General features: G+C 43.2%; 3 protein-coding genes, 1 long non-coding RNA gene and 1 pseudogene across 5 annotated transcripts; 4 read left to right on the top strand and 1 right to left on the bottom strand.

Annotated features, from left to right (window-relative positions):
• Positions 1–383: 383 nt before the first annotated feature.
• LOC139422977 (heat shock cognate 70) lies at positions 384–5,742 on the top strand. The gene is made up of 9 exons (XM_071174518.1): positions 384–626; positions 2,416–2,621; positions 2,905–3,110; positions 3,303–3,455; positions 3,573–4,128; positions 4,223–4,425; positions 4,525–4,723; positions 4,919–5,151; positions 5,320–5,742. The coding sequence occupies exons 2-9, from the start codon at positions 2,417–2,419 to the stop codon at positions 5,506–5,508; spliced, it is 1,944 nt and encodes a 647-aa protein (XP_071030619.1). The 5' UTR covers positions 384–626; position 2,416; the 3' UTR covers positions 5,509–5,742.
• A 986-nt stretch (positions 5,743–6,728) lies between these two features.
• LOC139423062 (chymotrypsin-like protease CTRL-1) lies at positions 6,729–9,579 on the top strand. The gene is made up of 7 exons (XM_071174680.1): positions 6,729–6,886; positions 7,159–7,259; positions 8,024–8,103; positions 8,233–8,314; positions 8,463–8,643; positions 8,799–8,929; positions 9,196–9,579. The coding sequence occupies exons 1-7, from the start codon at positions 6,772–6,774 to the stop codon at positions 9,355–9,357; spliced, it is 852 nt and encodes a 283-aa protein (XP_071030781.1). The 5' UTR covers positions 6,729–6,771; the 3' UTR covers positions 9,358–9,579.
• Positions 9,580–12,992: 3,413 nt separating this feature from the next.
• LOC139419288 (C3a anaphylatoxin chemotactic receptor-like) lies at positions 12,993–14,091 on the top strand (annotated as a pseudogene).
• An 853-nt stretch (positions 14,092–14,944) lies between these two features.
• On the bottom strand, positions 14,945–17,811 carry LOC139423087 (protein lin-37 homolog). Of its 2 annotated transcripts, none has more exons than XM_071174734.1 (10): positions 17,721–17,811; positions 17,327–17,376; positions 17,126–17,201; positions 16,943–16,990; positions 16,767–16,796; positions 16,582–16,667; positions 16,274–16,434; positions 16,034–16,165; positions 15,867–15,940; positions 14,945–15,684 (listed from the first exon to the last, which is right to left on the bottom strand). In XM_071174734.1, exons 2-10 carry the CDS (start codon positions 17,358–17,360, stop codon positions 15,597–15,599), a joined length of 729 nt encoding a protein of 242 aa, XP_071030835.1. In that variant the 5' UTR covers positions 17,361–17,376; positions 17,721–17,811; the 3' UTR covers positions 14,945–15,596. The 2 variants fall into 2 exon arrangements, with proteins under 2 accessions (XP_071030835.1, XP_071030843.1); XM_071174742.1 differs by having other exon boundaries at positions 17,549–17,764.
• Positions 17,812–17,898: 87 nt separating this feature from the next.
• On the top strand, positions 17,899–19,143 carry LOC139423151 (uncharacterized). Its single transcript, XR_011635804.1, has 3 exons — positions 17,899–18,500; positions 18,614–18,726; positions 18,850–19,143. It is a non-coding gene; the product is annotated as an uncharacterized lncRNA (long non-coding RNA).
• The last annotated feature ends 1,892 nt before the right edge of the window (positions 19,144–21,035 follow it).

The raw sequence follows: 21,035 nt of genomic DNA on the forward strand, positions 1-21,035 counted from the left end.
TTAAATTCATTACATCATGTAATTTACTGTACAAACTAGAATGTGCTTTGCTGCTTGCTGTCCATCTTTTCTAATGAATGTGAATCCACAGGCCGGCTGCTGGTAGGAGATATCTGTAGTCTTCTCACAGTGCTTATCTCACTGAACAGCCCCCAGACCATGTGAATCAAATTTAACATGCCCTGAGAAAACCTCCTTACTCTGAACAGGACAAACTTGTTTCACTTTTTTATTTATTTATATAAAACAGGAATTAAGATGAAGTGTAGAGAGAAAATACAGTAGTCTTTTCTCATTTCTATTTTTATTCACTGAAAAAGGGCATACAGCAATTCCGCTAACTCCTATACCAGATAAAGTTAGTTGGCTAGCACTGAATGGGCACATGCAGGCAGCTACGTGGGCCTAGAACTTTCTCTGGCTGAGTCACCTGATTCCCTGATGGAATCTCAGTGAGCCGTGTGCTGTCTGTCTGTCTGTGTCTATATACTCTGGAGAGACCTGACACTCGTCCTCTTAGTCTTTCTGTCCAGGAAAAGGAGAGGAGTGCTTCAGTGGAATTGAGCAGCCGGTGTTCTGTGGTTTGTGTGGTAATCTTTGAAGCGTTGCACAACTGACTGAGCAAGGTAACTCCTTTTCTAAGAAGCGTTGCATTCAGCTCTGCTTTTTGACTTGCCAGCTCCTGTCCAACTCAAGGGACATGACCCCACTCTCATAATGACGCTAGCATGCTTTATGTCAACTATTGGCTGTTGGAGGAGTGTTAAGAGCTAGCATAAAGCTTATCTCAAATTGTTTAAGTAGTGTTTTTTTTAAGTAGCATGAAGCCAAAAGTTATTGTAAAGCCTGTTTGAATGATTTGTCTATTGCATGACTTTCTGTTTCTGGACACACATGTTGTCCAGTGTCCACTGACATGCTTGACCAGTGGAAGTTGTGCCTGTAATCCCTTTGTGGCCTGCCTTGTCTCACTGTATGTCACAAACACTGTCATAGTTTCACACACCACACCCAATGGTGTAAGCTCTGTCCATATGCTTGATGCTTCTGTCATTTTGAACACTAATCATGTACATATGAAATATGCGCAGCTGATCTAAATATGGGTACAGTGGTATGTATGGTATGCTTAGCACCGATAGTTATTAGATACGTTTTTTTATTTTAAATAGATAAAAAAGGATGCTAACAAGGGTTTGTTCAAATTAAATGAATATACCAGGAGTAACATAATTAGATCGTAAGTGATAAGGAATTTACAAGTACCAGTTGTTTGTGTGAGGTGGCTTTGTCTATTTAATCCATCCCGAATATGAGAAATGCTAATTTTATCCTTTCACAAGAATACAGTAAGTGGCTGTATAACATAATTAGGTACAGTATTTACATGCCAAACTTTTTTTTTTTTTACGATAAAATATTTGGGCCTCACCACATGATCTGGCCCTGTCTAGCATGTTCACCATTTCAACAATTCCCACTTGTTTCCCCACTGACTTAATGTATTAGTTAATTGTGAGGTAACAGCTTTAAAATATATCATAGTTCCTTCTCCAGCAGTGAGGTTTCTAAGGCCTTTACTGTTATTACAGTCCAGGCCCATAATACCTTCCATATTACACAATAGTGAAGTACAGTAGTAAGTATTTCAACAAGGTAACTGCCCAGTACATATGATATTGGCAAAGTCCAGTTTTACTTAACTGCTCATTAATAATCACATAATTTAATCCAACCCGTGTTCCAACAACAGATCTGTGAGCCATATTAATAGAATGTGTTGGTAGTTTGTGTGATTCAGCTGTTGGAAAAAAGCCACTGTGTTAATACATCACATTGACTTAGCCTGGCTGGTAACAGTTGGGTGTTGTATTGCCAGAATGATCTGTGGAGAGGGGAAAACAGGATGAGGGAGGGGAGGGTGAGGGAGGGTGGGTTGTTGGCATGCTACTGGTGGTACTGCTGCTTTAAGGAGTTGTGGTGTTGGTACCACTCCACTGGTTGGCATGTTGCCAAGACAGCACTTTCTAGAACAGCTGAGCCCCGGGGATCACTTCCAATTTGGGGGCTCACGTGGGACTGCATCTGCTCTCTGTGAATGACAGGGAAGGAACACACACACTGTCAAAGACGTGCACGTGGCACGCATACACACGTGAGCACATACATGAACATGATGACCTTTAACCCCAAAGGCTTTCAACACAAGTTGAAACATTTGACTGTTGTCATCTAACTACCTGTTGCTAACTACTAATAACTGATAATATTCAAAAGAGGTTTTATAACAATATCGCCTTCATGAAAAGTATCTTTCAACATTCTTGTATGATACTGTAGGCCTACATAATTCTCAAATATTTCAAGTAATTCTCCTCTCACTAATGAACTCTAATTCTGGTCTTGTTGTTGCAGGATGTCTAAAGGACCAGCAGTAGGCATTGACCTGGGGACCACATACTCATGTGTGGGCATCTTTCAGCATGGCAAGGTGGAGATCATCGCCAACGACCAGGGCAACAGAACCACACCCAGCTATGTGGCCTTCACCGACACGGAGAGGCTGATCGGTGACGCCGCCAAGAACCAGGTGGCCATGAACCCCACCAACACTGTGTTCGGTAAGCACATCACCTCACCTTGACACACAGTGGGTAGTTAGATGAAGCCTCTAGTGGACAAAGGGAACCGAATCAGGGTTTTACTTTAAGCTCAGCGCTGTAGCCTCTTGCCTGTTGTTATCAGTAGTCCCCACTTGAGGGCCTAAAAGTACTAGATTTAAATCCATCAGCCTCGCGCCACTCCATTAGGGGGAAATGCAAAACTGACCTTAGACCAGTGTCCACAGACAAATTCATCCTACTCTTGAAAATCAACCCTACTCTGCCATCCCTGTGTCCAAAGATGCCAAGCGTCTAATTGGTCGTAAGTTTGATGATGCCGTGGTACAGTCGGACATGAAGCACTGGCCCTTCACAGTGGTGAGCGATGGTGGCAAGCCCAAGATGGAGGTAGAGTACAAGGGAGAGAGGAAGACCTTTTTCCCTGAGGAGGTGTCCTCCATGGTGCTCACCAAGATGAAGGAGATCTCTGAAGCTTACCTGGGCAAGGTAGGGATTCTGACTAACCAAATTAAAAAACACCTCAATTCCAAATCTACTCTTAGCTCCTACTCACTCCATGCACCCCATGTAGGTTTGAAAAGATTGGATGGGTATACATTATATGTTAATGACTGAAACTGACAGTCTAGTTAGGGATGATACACACTAGATCTAACTAATAGTGTTTTCCCTCTTCAGCCAGTGAACAATGCTGTCATCACAGTCCCTGCCTACTTCAATGACTCCCAGCGCCAAGCAACAAAAGATGCTGGAGTGATCTCTGGACTCAACGTCCTGCGCATCATCAACGAGCCCACTGCTGCAGCCATCGCCTATGGCCTGGACAAGAAGGTACAGAAACGCCAAAAAAAAACAAAAAAAAAACTGGGTTGTACAGTTCACACTAGATCTGCTTGATTAGTCCTTTGAAAGTCCTACTGACTTAATTGCTCTCTCTTATCTTATCAGGTCGGCGGTGAGCGCAACGTCCTGATCTTCGACCTGGGCGGCGGCACCTTTGACGTGTCCATCCTGACCATCGAGGATGGCATCTTTGAGGTCAAGTCCACTGCTGGCGACACTCACCTGGGAGGTGAGGACTTCGACAACCGCATGGTCAACCACTTCATCGGTGAGTTCAAGCGTAAATTCAAGAAGGACATCAGCGGCAACAAGCGGGCGGTGCGGCGCCTGCGCACTGCCTGTGAGCGGGCCAAGCGCACCCTCTCCTCCAGCACCCAAGCCAGCATCGAGATTGACTCCCTCTATGAGGGTGCCGACTTCTACACCTCCATTACCAGGGCTCGCTTTGAGGAGCTCAACGCTGACCTGTTCCGCGGTACCCTGGAACCTGTGGAGAAGTCTATGAGAGATGCCAAAATGGACAAGGCCCAGATACATGACATCGTCCTGGTGGGAGGCTCCACACGTATCCCTAAGATCCAGAAGCTTCTGCAGGACCTATTCAATGGCCGAGACCTCAACAAGAGCATCAACCCTGATGAGGCTGTGGCTTATGGTGCCGGTAGGTATCTCACTGTGTGTTGCAGGAACATGTCACTGTGTCAAATGTATGTGATTCAATGTTTCATCCAACATCTCCTCTCTGTCCTCCACAGCTGTGCAGGCTGCCATCTTAGCAGGTGACAAGTCAGAGAACGTGCAGGACCTGCTGCTGCTGGACGTCACACCCCTGTCCCTGGGTATTGAGACAGCCGGAGGGGTCATGACCGTGCTCATCAAGAGGAACACCACCATCCCCACCAAGCAGACCCAGACCTTCACAACATACTCAGAAAACCAACCCGGAGTGCTCATCCAGGTGAGTCTTTTATCAGCTGTACAAGGCCAACGTTTGTGTAAAGTAGCCAGATCACCTATACTATCAGGTATTAATCCATTCCCACAATTTCTTTCTCAGGTGTATGAGGGGGAGAGAGCCATGACCAAGGACAACAATATCCTCGGCAAGTTTGAGCTCACCGGAATCCCTCCTGCCCCCAGGGGCGTCCCCCAGATCGAGGTGACCTTTGACATTGACGCCAACGGCATCCTCAATGTGTCTGCGGTGGACAAGAGCACCGGCAAGGAGAACAAGATCACCATCACCAATGACAAAGGTATGCACCAATGACAAAGGTATGCCTCCTTAACCTTGAACCTCACGACATGATCAAAGGTCTTATTGATTTCCAACCCTTTCCTCAAAGAAAAGAGTCCCAAAAAGAAAGAGAGACAACAGGAGCGAGTCAGAGATAATGAATATGTCACATATGGGAAATTATATAATGATGTCGGTATCTTGTTATCCCCAGGACGTCTGACCAAGGAGGACATTGAGCGCATGGTGCAAGAGGCTGACCAGTACAGGGCTGAGGACGAGGCTCAGAAGGAGAAGGTCACAGCTAAGAACTCACTGGAGTCCCTGGCCTTCAACATGAAGAGCACCGTGGACGATGAGAAGCTCGCGGAAAAGATCAGCCCGGAGGACAAGAAGACCATCATGGACAAGTGCAACGAAGTTATCTCCTGGCTGGACAGGAACCAGGTAAACCACAGGTGGCTGGTCTAGAGTTCCACCTAGATTGAGTGTTCTTAGTGCAACATTAGTTGGTTAGCACTGGTTTCACAGTAAGTAAATCATATAAGATAGAATATTGTGATCACCACCTGTGTCTCTTACCATCTCATAATCTCTCCCCTTATCTTCATCTAGACAGCAGAGAAGGATGAGTATGAGCACCAGCAGAAGGAGCTGGAGAAGGTGTGTAACCCCATCATTACCAATCTGTATCAGGGTACGGGAGGCCCACCAGGAGGTATGCCAGGCGGTATGCCAGGCGGTATGCCTGGAGGCGCTGGAGCTGGCTCTTCCTCTGGTCCAACCATCGAGGAGGTGGACTAAAATCCCTCACCTCTACAGGAGAGAATCCACATCCTGTCCATATCTCAGCTCCCAGGCTTCACACATCACCTACTGCAGACCTGACTTGTGTCATCACTTCTTTTATTGAGAACATCCTGTGTAATATTTATATCTACGGCAGACTCCTACAGCTTTGTACTGTTGTGCAGTTCACACAACCTTCCCTTTTATCAGATTGAATATATCACAACCAATAAAGCTGGATTCTGATAAGCATTTTTTGTGTTTTTCTTTAACCTCCCACCAAATACCCTCCCTTAGGTTTGAGATGACAAATGCATTTTGTACATTAACAGAGATAACAGAGTTAATGTACATTAACAGAGTCACAAAGTGCTTAAAGTCATATAAACTTGTATGAACATCTGCACTATTGCTCATCAGAAAAGTTCCCTCAAAAGTGACATTCATCTTGTAGCAATCTTATTATGAATAAGTAGAAAAAGCTATGTATGTGTTAATGATGTGTGAAGACAGCACCATGTGCAGATTCAGATGTTGTTCCTGACTGGTTGATAAACTTGTCTCTTTCTCAAAATGTAATGGGATAAGATCCTATTTTCTGGAGGTTTTCTCAGTGGCCTCAACCTCATGGTGGTGGGTCCTCTGTTACAACCCTCAAATGTAGTGACATTTTAAATGTGTCAAAGCATGAACTTGAATAGCAATGTGAACACGTCCTTACTGCTACTTTGTGTAGATGAATAAATCCCAATAGCTTCCTTTCTTAATAAAACAAATGTTTTTGTCAGAGGGCTCCATAAAACATATGATCTGAATCCATAATGTTAATCAAGTGTTTTGTTTTTGATTGTTTTGCGGTCACGTTCAGCTGCATAGAAACAGAACGGTCTGACCATGGTTTTCCACCCTGCTCGTGGGAGTGCAACACACGGTTACAAGATGTTATTGTTCTGACCATCAACAGAACTCCAATTGGACAGCGTGATACGAAACCACAAAAAAAGACATTAAGGGCATTTCAGAGGACCAAATTTAGGGTCTGGGCATATTTTCCACTCAGCATAAAGATAAAGAATTATGACTTTCCCTGGAATCATTGTGCAAAGCCTTGTTTGCTTAGGCCTATCCCACATAGAGTACAGTGCACTACAGAGTACAGTGCACTACATGGCAAACACAAGCATGTATCTGACTGTCCCTGAGGTGTGAGATTTTCCCACCTGTTCCCAGCTCTATCAGACCTTGGGGGAACCTGTGGGTGAGTGGGAGACATGACTGATGGGCCTGCCAGGGTATAAGAGGGAGAGGGACAAAGAGACGTCAAGCACAGTCTACTACACTATGGCCATGCTCTGGATCGTCAGCTGTCTCGCTTTGGTGGCCTCAGCCCTGGGTGAGTGGTGTCATCGTCAATGTCTGGTAACATGAACTGATTTGATATTTTTGATTCTTGATTTATTCACATAGGTAAGTCCTGTTGAGATGAATAGCTAAAAGAAGCCCTGGCCAACAAGGAGGTGAAGTGTTGTATTATACTTTGGTAGTTACTGAAGGCATGTCAGTCCATACTCTGAGGCCAATCAAAACTATGTAGGACTTTGGTCAAAAGTGGTGCACTATATATGAGGATAGGGTGTTGTTTGAGACTGTGTGTTCGTGCCCTAGGTTGCGGAGTGCCTAGCATCCCGCCGCAGGTGAGCGGCTTGAAGATTGTGAACGGACAGAACGCCGTATCTGGCTCCTGGCCCTGGCAAGTCTCCCTTCAGGTATCCCCATTTCCACTCTTTCATTCTATACATTGTTTTTTCACACAACAATGCTGTAATCACTGATGATTCTTGTTAGCCACTTAAGAGTAAATGTATGTTGAAAATGTTGGGAAGTGCTGTCTTCACATTATGGTCAGACCCATACTATCTATCTACTGTCTTCACATTATGGTCAGACCCATACTATCTATCTACTGTCTTCACATTATGGTCAGACCCATACTATCTATCTACTGTCTTTACATTATGACCCATACTATCTATCTACTGTCTTCACATTATGGCCAGACCCATACTATCTATCTACTGTCTTCACATTATGGTCAGACCAATGCTATATATCTACTGTCTTCACATTATGGTCAGACCAATGCTATCTATCTACTGTCTTCACATTATGGTCAGACCCATACTATCTATCTACTGTCTTCACATTATGGTCAGACCAATGCTATCTATCTACTGTCTTCACATTATGGTCAGACCCATACTATCTATCTACTGTCTTCACATTATGGTCAGACCCATACTATCTATCTACTGTCTTCACATTATGGTCAGACCCATACTATCTATCTACTGTCTTCACATTATGGTCAGACCCATACTATCTACCTACTGTCTTCACATTATGGTCAGACCAATGCTATCTATCTACTGTCTTCACATTATGGTCAGACCCATACTATCTATCTACTGTCTTCACATTATGGTCAGACCGATACTATATACTGTCTTCCACCTCTCCCTTTCTCCTTCAGGATGCCTCTGGATTCCACTTCTGTGGAGGCTCCCTAATCAGCCAGAACTGGGTTGTCACTGCTGCCCATTGCCGTGTCACGTAAGTGCATTTAATTCCATAGTGCTTTATTAGCACCATGTTCATAAGTACATATTACATTCCTCTTAGTTTCACTCAGATGAGCTGTGTTCATTCATACACACTGTAATCGGTTTTCTCTCTCTCCAGTCCTGGCCGTCACCATGTGATCCTGGGAGAGCACGATCGTCAGTCCAATGCTGAGCCGATCCAGGTCAAAAGCATCTCCAGGGTAAGTCCAGGAGCCTGGGGAGAGATCCACTCACTTAACCACAACATGCCTGCCTGCTTCATAGGTTTTACCAGAGTTCTGAGATTCTGTTCACTTTCGAAGATGAATCACTTCACTATGTGTCTACAACTTTCCTTGATCCCTGTAGGCTATCACCCACCCCTACTACAACAGCCAGAACTTTAACAACGACGTGACCCTGCTGAAGCTGTCCTCCCCCGTCCAGATCACCGCCCGCGTGTCCCCTGTGTGCCTGGCCACCTCTAGCACCTCCTTCCCCTCTGGAACCCGCTGTGTCACCACTGGCTGGGGCAAGACTGGCACCACCTGTGAGTGGCCACACAAGCTACTGAACCATTATTGATACATGATAGATTTACAGTTAATACAAGAGTATGTGCAAATGGATGCCAATGTTTCCACCTCAGCTTTCATTAGAGCACTAAGCTCCTTACTAACCATGTCCCCTGATCCCCGTCCCCAGCAAGCCCCCGTATCCTCCAGCAGGTGGCCCTTCCTCTGCTGAGCCCTGCTCAGTGCAAGCAGTACTGGGGCCAGAACAGGATCACTGACGCCATGATCTGCGCCGGAGCCTCCGGAGTGTCCTCTTGCCAGGTAACTTACTGTACTCCTGGAGCAAGTTGAGGTTACCTTTCTCCAGTCAGTTTCTGAACATTTCTCTCTAATCACTCTGGTATCATTCCGCCCGGCAATAACCTTTCCCCCAACACACGCACCATCTTAAAGCAGCCAGATACAGATTTGTTTAACCAAATTCTCTGGCAATGGCATGACAATGGAAGTCAGATAGGCCACCACTCATCCCCTATTACAATAATCTCCACCAGTGCCAGTGCTCCTAACCTCTCCTCCATCTCCAGGGTGATTCTGGCGGTCCTCTGGTGTGTCAGAGCAGTGGTGTGTGGTTTCAGGTGGGCATCGTGTCCTGGGGCACCAGCAACTGTAACATCAGTACCCCTGCCGTCTACTCCCGTGTCGCCTACCTGCGTGGCTGGATTGACCAGACCGTCGCTTCCAACTAGTCACAGTGGACCCCAGCTGCAATAGCAGCCATGTCTCCGCACACAAACTCTTCTTCCTGCAAACAGTGGTCCCATAGATGAGTGTTTGATGTCATACAGGCTTTCCCATCAGCAAGTGACATTTCAACCTGTCTCATGCACAGCCGCTCACTGTGTTGCCACCGTCTTATTGTTTTCAATGTAACTGAAAAAGATGCATTCAATTAAAGTTGTATAATGAAATTGTTTCTGTTTGAAGTCAAAACAGTGCCGAGAGACCACTCAGGAAAAACATAATCATCAACAAAACAAAACACACACATACAACAAAAACGGAGCATTCATTAATAGTAACCCTTAGAGTCTTACTAAAACACATTTGGCACGGTTGTTTATTTATTTATTTAAATGTGTGAACTGTCCTGGGGAAAGTAAAGCTTTTTTCCCCAAAACTTTTCCCCAGACAGCAAATATGGAAAGAATTAAAAAACATATGTCAAGCAACCAAGCCATACCAGGGTTACATATTTTCCTGGTATTTTATGACTTGTCACATGACGAACCCGGTATTTCATGCCATAACCAGAAGTGCCATTCTAAAATATATAAAGAATATAAATGCCTGGATTTGATTAGAGTTTTGATCAGCATGAACATCCAAGACTGATGAGCCATACATCAAAGACATTTTATGATCCCAAGCCCAAAAAAGCCCAACTGATCGTGCCATTATATAATACATTGTTTATGATATAGGCTACCGCACATGACACAAAAACATAAAAGCCAATAGATGAATACATGCTCTCTTGGGTAAATAAAGGAAACAAGCTCCAGTAGCCTAATCTTTTTGAGTGTGGACTGTAATAGTATACTGTATTGTATTATAAGGACTGGAATTACAGACCTCGTTCAAAACATGAAGCTGGGAGAGAATGTGATGCTGGTGCAGGACATGAGGCCTACAAAGTCACAATTATATTTGAAAATATAATATGGCCTATTTTAAAATGTGTATAATTTGCAGGCTGACATATACAGTGCCTTGCGAAAGTATTCGGCCCCCTTGAACTTTGCGACCTTTTGCCACATTTCAGGCTTCAAACATAAAGATATAAAACTGTATTTTTTTGTGAAGAATCAACAACAAGTGGGACACAATCGTGAAGTGGAACAACATTTATTGGATATTTCAAACTTTTTTAACAAATCAAAAACTGAAAAATTGGGCGTGCAAAATTATGAATTATTAGTGAATTCGGAAAGTATTCAGACTCCTTCCCTTTGTCTACATTTTGTTACGTTACAGACTTATTCTAAACTGGATTATATAAAAAATCGTCATCTACACACAATACCCCATAGTGACAAAGTAAAAACAGATTTAGAAATGTTTGCTAATTTATTACAAATTAACAGGAATACCTTATTTAGTATTCAGACTCTTTGCTATTAAACTCAAAATTGAGCTCAGGTGCATCCTGCTTCCATTGATCATCCTTGAGATGGTTCTACAAATTGATTGGAGTCCACCTGTGGTAAATTCAATTGATTGGACATGATTTGGAATGGCAAACGCCTGTCTATATAAGGTCCCACAGTTGACAGTGCATCTCGGAGCAAAAACCAAGTCATGCGGTCGAAGGAATTGTCTGTAGAGCTCCGAGATGGGTTTGGGTTGAGGCACAGATCTGGGGAAGGGTATCAAAACATTTCTGCAGCATTGAAGGTTCTCAAGAACACAGTAGCCTCCATCATTCTTAAATGGAAGAAGTTTTGAACCCAAAGACTCTTCCTAGAGCTGGCCGCCCGGCCAAACTCAGAAATCAGGCGAGAAGGGCCTTGGTCAGGGAAGTGACCAAGAACCTGATGGTCCCTCTGACAGAGCTCCAGAGTTCCTCTGTGGAGATGGGAGAACCTTCTAGAAGGACAACCATCTCTGCAGCACTCCACCAATAAGGACTCTATGGTAGAGTGGCCAGACAGAAGCTCCTCAGTAAAAGGCACGACAGCCTGTTTGGAGTTTGCCAAAAGGCACTTAAAGGACTCTCACACCATGAGAAACAAGATTCTCTGGTCTGATTGAACTTTTTGGACTGAATGCCAAGCGTCATGTCTGGAGGAAACCTGGCACCACCCCTATAGTGAAGCATGGTGGTGGCAGGATCATGCTGCAGGGATGTTTTTCACCAGCAGGGACTGGGAGACTAGTCAGGATTGAGGGAAAGATTAACGGGGCAAGGTACAGAGATCCTTGATGAAGTCCTGAGCGCTCTGGAGCAGGTTGTCAGACTGGGGACGAAGGTTCACCTTCCAACAGGACAACAACCCTAAACACACAGCCAAGACAACGCAGGAGTGGCTTCGGGACAAGTCTCTGAATGTCCTTGAGTTGCCCAGCCAGAGCTCGGACTTGAACCCGATTGAACATCTCTGGAGTGACCAGAAAAAAGCTGGTGCAGCGATACTCCCCACCCAACCTGGCAGAGTTTGAGAGGATCTGCAGAGAAGAATGGGAGAAACTCCCCAAATACAGGTGTGCCAAGCTTTTAGTGTCATACCAAAGAAGACTGGAGACTGTAATCACTGCCAAAGGTGCTTCAGCAAAGTACTGAGTAAAGGGTCTGAATATTTGTGAATTTGAGAGAATTTTTTTTGTGCAAACATAAAAAAATATATATATATATATTTTTGCTTTGTCATTATGGAGTAGTGTGTGTAGATGAGGGGGGGAAAACAATTTTATAAATGTTATAATAAGGCTGTAAAATAACAACATGTGGAAAAAGTCAAGGGGTCTGAATACATTCCGAGTGCACTGTACAGCATATATCAATCTTGACCAGGATTAGGCATATCTATTTTTGGATGCAATTTGAATGGAATTGATGGAGCGAGAAAGGCAGTGTTTGCAAACGCACTGACTTAAAGTAACGATATTCAAGTGATAGGCTGTTTTAAAACTCTGCAGCTGCAATTTACAAAATGCATCGCCCCCGAAATCCAGATGGAGAAGTGTAAATTGGACTGCATTCAGACCTTATATTGCTGTAGCATAGGCTATGTTGAGGCAAAAGTAGTCCTACCTTTCACAAGAAAAAAAAAGTTACCATGATGAGATGCATGCATTGTGAACTGCGCTCCATACTGAACAGCGTTGATGATTGATAATGCAGATAGCAGAGTAGGACATGGCTGCAGTGGTGTAAAGTACTTAAGTAAAAAATACTTTAAAGTACTACTTAAGTACTTTTTGGGGGTATCAGTACTTTATTTTGACATTTATTATTTTTGGCAACTTTTACTTCACTACATTCCTTAATAAAATAATGTACTTTTTATTCCATACATTTGCCCTGACACCCAGAAGTACTCATTACATTTTGTCCTGACCTTATCAAGAGAATAGGGATAACCAGGGATACTGCATCTGATCTGGCGGACTCACTAAACACGCATACTTTGTTTGTAAATTATGTCTGAGTGTTGGAGAGCTCCCTGCTTTTCCGACAATAATAAAAAACAATTGTGCTGTCTGGTTTTCTTAATATAAAGCAATGATGAAAATTACAGACCTCTCTCATCTTTTTAAGTAGGAGAACTTGCACAATTGGTGGCTGACTAAATACTGACTAAAGGCACTTTAAACTTAGAGGATGTTTGGAGAGAAAGGGAGGGAGGAAGAGTGCAACAGTGCGCACGTGAGAGAGAGCTGTTTCATTTGTGGTGGGAGAGAGTGGATGATATTCATTGCTATAGAGAATAGGATGGAAATGGGTAAGACGCTTTAGTCTTATTTTCTACCCTTTTGATCTCTGACCTCAGATGCTTTAACTTTTCATTCAGACTTATGCTTCATTTGTAGAAGTAGTGTCATGACAAACATGCAATTCCTAATGTCATCTCATACTTTTTTAGAAACTCATATGCATTAGAATTGTTGCATTGTGTGAATAAAGACCATATGAGGGCGAAGTCATGTACTAAATGTCTTCTATAAATCTAATTACTTTATTTGTTTCAAGTCCTACTTGGTCATAGGTGGGAAATGTATAAAAACTGGGCTAACAAATTACCAAAATGTAACCTTCAACATGTTCGCCAGCATCTTCCTCCTGGCGGCTATCAGCCTGGACCGCTGTCTGTCCATGTGGGTGGTTGTGTGGGCCCATAACAAGTGCACGCCATGTAAGGCCGAGGTCATCTGTGTGGGGATCTGGTTAGCCTCATTGGTCTGCAGCCTCCCGTTCACCATCTTTCGGCAGATCATGCACTATGGTAATAGGACAATATGCGGTTATTAATTTTGCCATGATTACTCCACCTACAGGAAAATGGTTGTGTTCCGCTTCCTGCTGGGCTTTCTCATCCCCTTCCTGGTCACCATAGCCTCTTACATTGCCATATGGATACGCACCAGGCGCCTTGAGAGGAAAAACGTGCAGATCCCTCCGGATCATCGTCTCCGTTGTCCTGGCCTTTTTCATCTGCTGGTTGCTCTTCCACGTCTTACAGTTTCTGGACATCATGACAAATGGCAGCACAGGCCTCAACCTGGTCGTACATATTGGAATTCCCCTGTCCGCTAGCCTGGCCTTCCTCAAAAGCTGCCTGAACCCCATCCTGTACGTATTCATGTGTGACGAGTTCCAGAAGAAGATGCGTCAGTCCGTGCTGGTTGTATTCGAGAACGCTTTTCCAGAGGACCAGGGGATGAACTTTGTGTCATCAATGCGCTCCCATCTCTCCCGTTAAGTCTAAGTCTCTGACTCCAGAGAAGGACATTTACGCCTCACTGGTGACCAGTCTGATGGTAAAGTGGAAACCGAGGTGTGAGATGTCTTCAAAAGACAGGGCTAGTACATCTGTATTAGTGTAATTTGACTATCTATACTGTAGTTATGAAACCTGAAATGGTCAGTAGTTGTGGTTTTCATGGTGGTATTAATCAAATCAATCAAATGTATTTTATAAAGCCCTTTTTACATCAGTTGTCACAATGTGCTTTACAGATACCCAGCCTAAAACCTCAAAAGTGCAAGTAATGCAAATGCAGTTAACGGATTTAACTTCTAATGTTATAGTGATGTTATGTTGAAGTTATGGGGACCTTATTTTGATGTTATGGGAAAATTATGGGGATGCTATGTTGACGTTATAGGGAAATGATGGGGACATTATCACACACAAATAGACAATAACACTCCTAAACCTCTAATTTCAAAATCTTACAAGACTGTTCGACCAGACGGATCGATTAACTGAAGGTATTTTGGTATCAAAAATGTTTTAAAAAAAACTCCTACGATCATTTATTAATTTCTGTGTTTATATTTTTCTTGTAGCTAATATAAAAGAGTTGACTCCTAAAAGGACTCTTCGTAAGTGTTTTTCTTTGGTCAGATAAAGGTTTAACTTCAGACGACATTCCTTTGTGATCCAAAACAAACTGAACATTTATTGCCTGTATGTGATCAATATCTTGGACCTTATTTCATCCATGTGGACTGTGTTTCTGACCTGCAGATGACAAGATCCCTCTGGAAAAACCCTCTCCCAAAATAACTGCTGTAGAGAAATCCTTCGAATTACATTTCAGAAATCAATCAACTGTAAAAACAGCACTCTGGCAGATTTATTATAGCGATAAATAAATTACAATAGCTCAATAGTTTATAACTTTTTTACACAGTTTACTTACTTTAAATTAGGGAGACGTGTGTGAGACTTTTCTTTTGAACATCTATGCAAAAAAAAATATTCCCAAGGGCACTGCTTGTCTGGGAAACTGGTGATCCTAAAACAAATATTTACCATTGGAATTGATTTAGAGTATCCCAGAATTTAGACAAATGTTGTACACTACTTAACCTGTTTACAAACGTTTCATGACACATTGTGGGATCAACAACAGACTATATAATGCATTACCAGATATTCTGTAATATGACAAAAAACGTTAATGTAATTATTATCCAAGAATCCCAATACACCAGTCACAGGTGAACTTGGGCCCACCAGAAGCATCAACTTGCTGGAAGTATTGCTACATTTTCAAAACGAGGACTTTGGGTCCTTAAATGTGGCAGTATATGGTAAAAATGGGCTCCATGAGGCTCCTCTGACATTGTCACACGCAATGGCCTCCTTGGGGAGAGGACTAGGGCAGCGTCCTGGGGTAGATGACTTCCTCGTAGCTCCTACCTGCTCTATTCTTTTCTCCTCCCTCTGCTGTGGGATACTACCTGGAGGATTCCCAGCTAGCGGTCGTACATTTCCTTCATCTCTTTCAGGATCTTGATGCTCTCGCTATACCTTAGCTGATTCTTGTTGGACGCTTCTTTCCATCTGAACACAGTTATGTATATTAAGATTGATCGCAGCTAGATAAACAATGTTTACTGACAGAATTTGTATAAACTTTTTTTCCAATCAAGATTACATTCGGATCAATAGTTGATATTCGACTCCCCAATCTATCCATGTCAACTAAGTTAGCTTTTGTGATTATTTAGATGCCTTGGACTTACTTTTGCCTTATCTTTTTCCAGCGTTCTATGTGGTTGTATATGAGGGGACCAGAGACAAGAGCTGTATCTGTAGACTGGTGACAAAGACAGACAGATTGTTTCAATCAACCGTTTTACTGTGGCAAATATGAAAGTGATGGCTAGGCGTAGTAGATGTTATACAGTACCTTGCTGACGATAGGCTTTTCTGTGGATGGGATCCTCAGATTGACAGGATCTCCAGAAGGGTTGAGAGGACAGGTGGTGGGCGGAGGGAGGCGATACACATTCTGTCCCTTACCATTGAGCATGTCTGCAGCCTGGTAAGATGCAGGTGAAAACAAATACTGAACAGAGAGCTCTATTGAAAAATATATTTATGCCCACATTGTGGGCATCTTTGTCCTGCTTTTTGGGTGTGAGCTTACCTCCTCTTCCCCCATGCTGTGTGGGGGGCTTGGGGATGCAGCTCTCTCTCTCACTGCCGGGTTGTTCCTCATCCAGGCCCGGCAAATGGGGTAAAGTGGGGTACTGGTGGTGTACTGGGCCAGGTCCACACTGCGGTCAAACAACTTGATAATGTAGGCATCTAGCAGAGAGGGAGGAGAACAAATGATTGTACATGTAGGTGAATATCTAGAGCTTGAACGGTAGAGTCAGTGAGTGAGAGACAAAAGGTTTTTAAAAGTCAAACTATCTGTGTTTGGCAGGGGATTGACATCTGCAGCAGACTTACTTTGTTTATGTTGGTTGCTCTCTGTTAAGCTATCATCCATCTCTTTCCGTTTCTTTCTCCGGTGCTGTGGAAACCGTGACGATGGCCTATGACATCAACAACAAGGGAAAGGGGACAGGTCAAGGCCTGTCAGTGTCTAACAGCCACACAGTCAGATGTGTTTAAAAAAATCAAATAATACTTACCGCTTCCCAGCAGAAGATGGAGACACATCCCTATGGAAGAAATAGGCAATCGGAATTACTACAGAAGTAGTGGGACTAACGGAACCACAATAGGCTATTGAGTAAGTCTAAATAGCATACTTCTTTTAATATAAAAAAAAAATACCAGAAAAGAAAGAGAAAAAAAATGGCCATACTTGCTCAGAGACTCTTCTGCCATCTTTGTCTCGTCTTCATTTTGCTCCCTGTAAAACAGCAAAAACAGCATTTCCCATCACCTAAGCTTGATTAGAGGAAAATGAAAAGTTCCTGAAGCTGTACGTTTCAATGTCAAGCCAGTTAATGTACTGCATCTTCACAAATAAAATAAAAACACCAACCTCTCACTGTCACTCTTCTCTACCAGCCCCTGTAATACTGCATCTAGTCGGCTGCGTGCACCACTCCCCTCTGCATCTGTCATATATAAATAAACAGTCGACTTTACTTAGGAGAGATATAATAATTCCAGTAGATAGTGTTAGGTACCACTATATCGTCAGCTGAATGGGTTTTTGGTTTTGAAATGTTCAAGCTCTCACCTGGCTTCTCAGTCTTGATCTTGACGTGATGCATGATCTACCCGTTCACACTGACATTCAGAAATCCCCCAAACAAAGATAAAATACAAGTTAGTTGGTAGCTAGCTACAACGACAAGCTTGATAAATTGATTATATAAGGGAAAACACTGATTCAAAATGTTTCTAGATATTAACGTTAAATGACCCAAGGGGACACTGTTGTTGTGCCTGGATACCGAACCTAAGTAGCTAGTTAACGTTAGCAAATTGAAGCAGTCTTTTCTTGAATACGCGTGTGTAGCCGCATTATTCGACTTGTGTCTATTTGATACATCACTTTTCATCAGCAGAACATTATTGTCGAATTAATGTCTAAAGGCCACGTATCTATACATAGAACGTAGTTTTGTTACCCTCCAACAACTAGCTAGCTAGCTGCCTGGTTAGCGCGGTGGTCGGATTTGTTTCAGTAGACTTTCCTCTTCCGCGCGCAGGTCGTTTCCTTTCTGCTGGTTGGGCAATGCGGAGTCGACTACACGACTATCATTGGTCCAGATCGATGTCTGTCACTTACCAACTTTCTGTAGATTGGCCAGAATCGATTGTTGTCGATAATGATGTTCTCGGAAAAGATCAACTCAACATTATCGAATCTGTCAAATCATTGAGTAAAAAGTTATCCTACGAGGAATGTAACATGTAGAAAAGTATAACTAATTGTATAGACTATGCATATTTTTCTAATCTAACTATTTTATTTAGCCGTTTGGTTGCCTGGTAACTGACACAAGTCCAAGCCAGATAAAAACCCGGAAGGCACAGTGTGTTTTTCTTTCATTGAATCAACCCAGGCAGTGATCAAATCGAGATGCTCAAGTAACATTTACATGGAAAATACGTGCTTTTTAAAAAGTTAATACGTTAATGGTGTCAGTGATCTAGCCTTTCTAAATGAACAAACTAGTTGTAAACTGCAATGCTGTTAGCTAGCTAAGTTACAGGGAAAACGTTTTGCAGTGCTCTTTTCACTCTCTTGTTAAATCAAATGCATGTGTGCTAGCTATTTACCTGACACACACTTTAACACTGTCTCATCCTATGATTATAGCAAAGAGTAGTCTACATGTGGGCTATAACACTTCGCTGCCCATTGTGTGAGTTGGTGCCGGTGGTACTGTCAACATGAAATCCAGGTGAGACGTGGAACAAATAAAAATTAATGCAGAACTACCGTTTTCAAAACCAGAACGATGTGTTTTTTTTTACCACAATGAAAATGGTCATCTTTTGTCTCTTGCTCTCTTAGTGGTGCTGCTCTGTTCACAAGGAACAACCCCTTTCCGCCAGACCCACCTCTGGGAAAAACACATTTACAACCCCTCACGCACCAAGAAGCTTCCAAAGCAACAGAGGAAAACCGTAAGAACTGAACTATGGGGCTGTCGGGGTCTTTTCCAAATACACATACTCCAATACAGTAAATACATGTATTGTCAGTATAGTCTCCTGATCAAACTAACTTTTTTTCCTGGTTTGTCTTAGACCCTGAACCCTGTTGGCCTTGCCCAGCTGTCTAGCCCTCCTCCTCTCCAGACACACTCACTGAGCCCAGAGGACCCGTGCTTCCTTGGGGCAGCCAACCACTTTGTCCTCTGTCCTCCTCCTGCCACTAGGCCCAGCCTAGTTTTTAAGAGTCCTGGCCCTCCACTGATCTTGTGTCCTCCCCGGTCAACACTGCCGCCTCCCCGAACACAGACACAGACACAGGCATAGGACCCAACATCGGGAAAGTCCCTGGTTTCCACTGGGGGAGGAGAGCAGGAAGATTCAGTGTTGGTAAAGTATGCTTAATTCTATTTCTAGAATTACATAATGGTGATTTGTTTTATTTGTGACGTGTCATACAGCATTTGTGACCCTGCATCCTCATGTATGTCTTCATTGTAGTGTGTATAATGATATCCACAATAAGCTTGCAGGTGACGAATATAGGATTTTTGTATTGCTTTATGGTGTTATGCCCTTTACATGCCTCATTAATAACTACAATAATTCCTATTTCCAGGAACATTGAACGCTTTCGTCACGGAAGGCCGCAGAGTCGAGAGGAACGTCTGCAGACGTTGGCAATGGTGGGAGAGGGCCAGCAGCCTTTCTGGTGGCTGTCCTCCTCCCCTCTACCCTCCAGTTCTACACCCACTCAAACCACTGACAAAGATACTTCACTTGGCTCATTCATTGTTCTTTACATCTCATTGAAACTCATGAAAAGTTTTGCTGGCTCGATAAAACAAGGAATCTAGTGACCGTTGTGATGCATTTGACCAACTGTCTTGCTCTGCTCTGCATTTCAAATCAAAGTTTATTGGTCGTGTACACAGTTTAGCAGGTGTTATAGCGGGTGCAGCGAAAATCTTATGTTACTAGCTCCTAACAATGCAGTAAAATGTCAAACAATTAAAAAAAAATGTTTAAAGGAAAGAAATCAAGAATGTAAGGACAAATCCATCTAACAACCCAGATAGCACCATCAAAATGAAATCTATACACTGGATGAATATGTACAGCAGTAGCTATATTAGTGAGATATATCAAGAATCCAGTATGTAAATAAATATGCTGTGTGTATAAACAGTAAAATACAATTTCTTATTAATTCCCTATTTCTTTATGTACACAGGCCTTTCCCTTAGAAAAGACTCAGCCACCACCCTCAGTCCAGTTGGGTAGTTTTGGCATGGCACAACCCTCTCCCCATGCAGGGGACTCCTTGATCTTAGTGCCATGGTGTGTGATGAACCTTGTTGTTACAAGTGTACATTGAATTGGTGGGGTCAGTGTAGCCATCTAGTGGTGTTAATTGGAACAGCATTGTTCTGTTCATGCTATGTTTTGTTAAGAGTTTGTGTTTGAGATGTATTGGACAGGTTTATGTAATCCTGTCAAGTGTGCAAGAGCCAGAATGGCTGAGATCTATTGGAAGAAAGACTACACATGCAGAGTGCCTCTCCTCATAAATATTTGCATACCAACACCAGACGACATGTCCTGCCCAACCAATGTGTTTATGTGAACTAGTCAGAAGCTGTTCCCTTTGATTATGCAACTGTGTTTGATGACTTTGTTGATACCCCTTCTGGTCAAAACACCGCTCCATATCCAGCTTGCTGCATATCCCTGAGGGAATGAGCTAAACTCAATGCAACTGACGTGAGCTTTTATAGAACTGATCCATAAAGCGTTTTCAAAACGAAACCCGCTGAGGGCTCACAGTTACACAACATTGTGAATGTTCTAGAATGTTGGTGATAGAAATGGTGACAGGAGATGATGCCTCTGATGCACTCACTGGCCTCTCTTTCTGATGCCCTGTCAGGGCCTGTCAGACTCCTCTCACGGTGACCTTGGAGACTCCGAGATACTGCAGCTACAGGAGAAGGCCAGTAGACTGCTACACAGAAGGTGGATATGCTGGGAGGAATGGGGTTGGGGTCAATTAAATGTAATTCAATCAGTTGCAATGTGGAGAATTGGATTAGTCTTACAAAAAAAAAAGTTATGTTTTCAGTGAGCACTCACTCAGTAGTGGATATATCCTCATCAGCTCTGAGGGCCTGGGCTGCTCCAATTTGTCCTCCCCTGTGAGCATAGATGAGCCAGTCCGAAGGCCTATAATTACCAGTCTTATCAACTCAACCACTGGTGAGTCATGTGGGTTGGGAAGTTCA

Source organism: Oncorhynchus clarkii, chromosome 2 (genome assembly GCF_045791955.1).
Source record: "Oncorhynchus clarkii lewisi isolate Uvic-CL-2024 chromosome 2, UVic_Ocla_1.0, whole genome shotgun sequence".
In the NCBI taxonomy this organism is placed as follows: domain Eukaryota; kingdom Metazoa; phylum Chordata; class Actinopteri; order Salmoniformes; family Salmonidae; genus Oncorhynchus; species Oncorhynchus clarkii.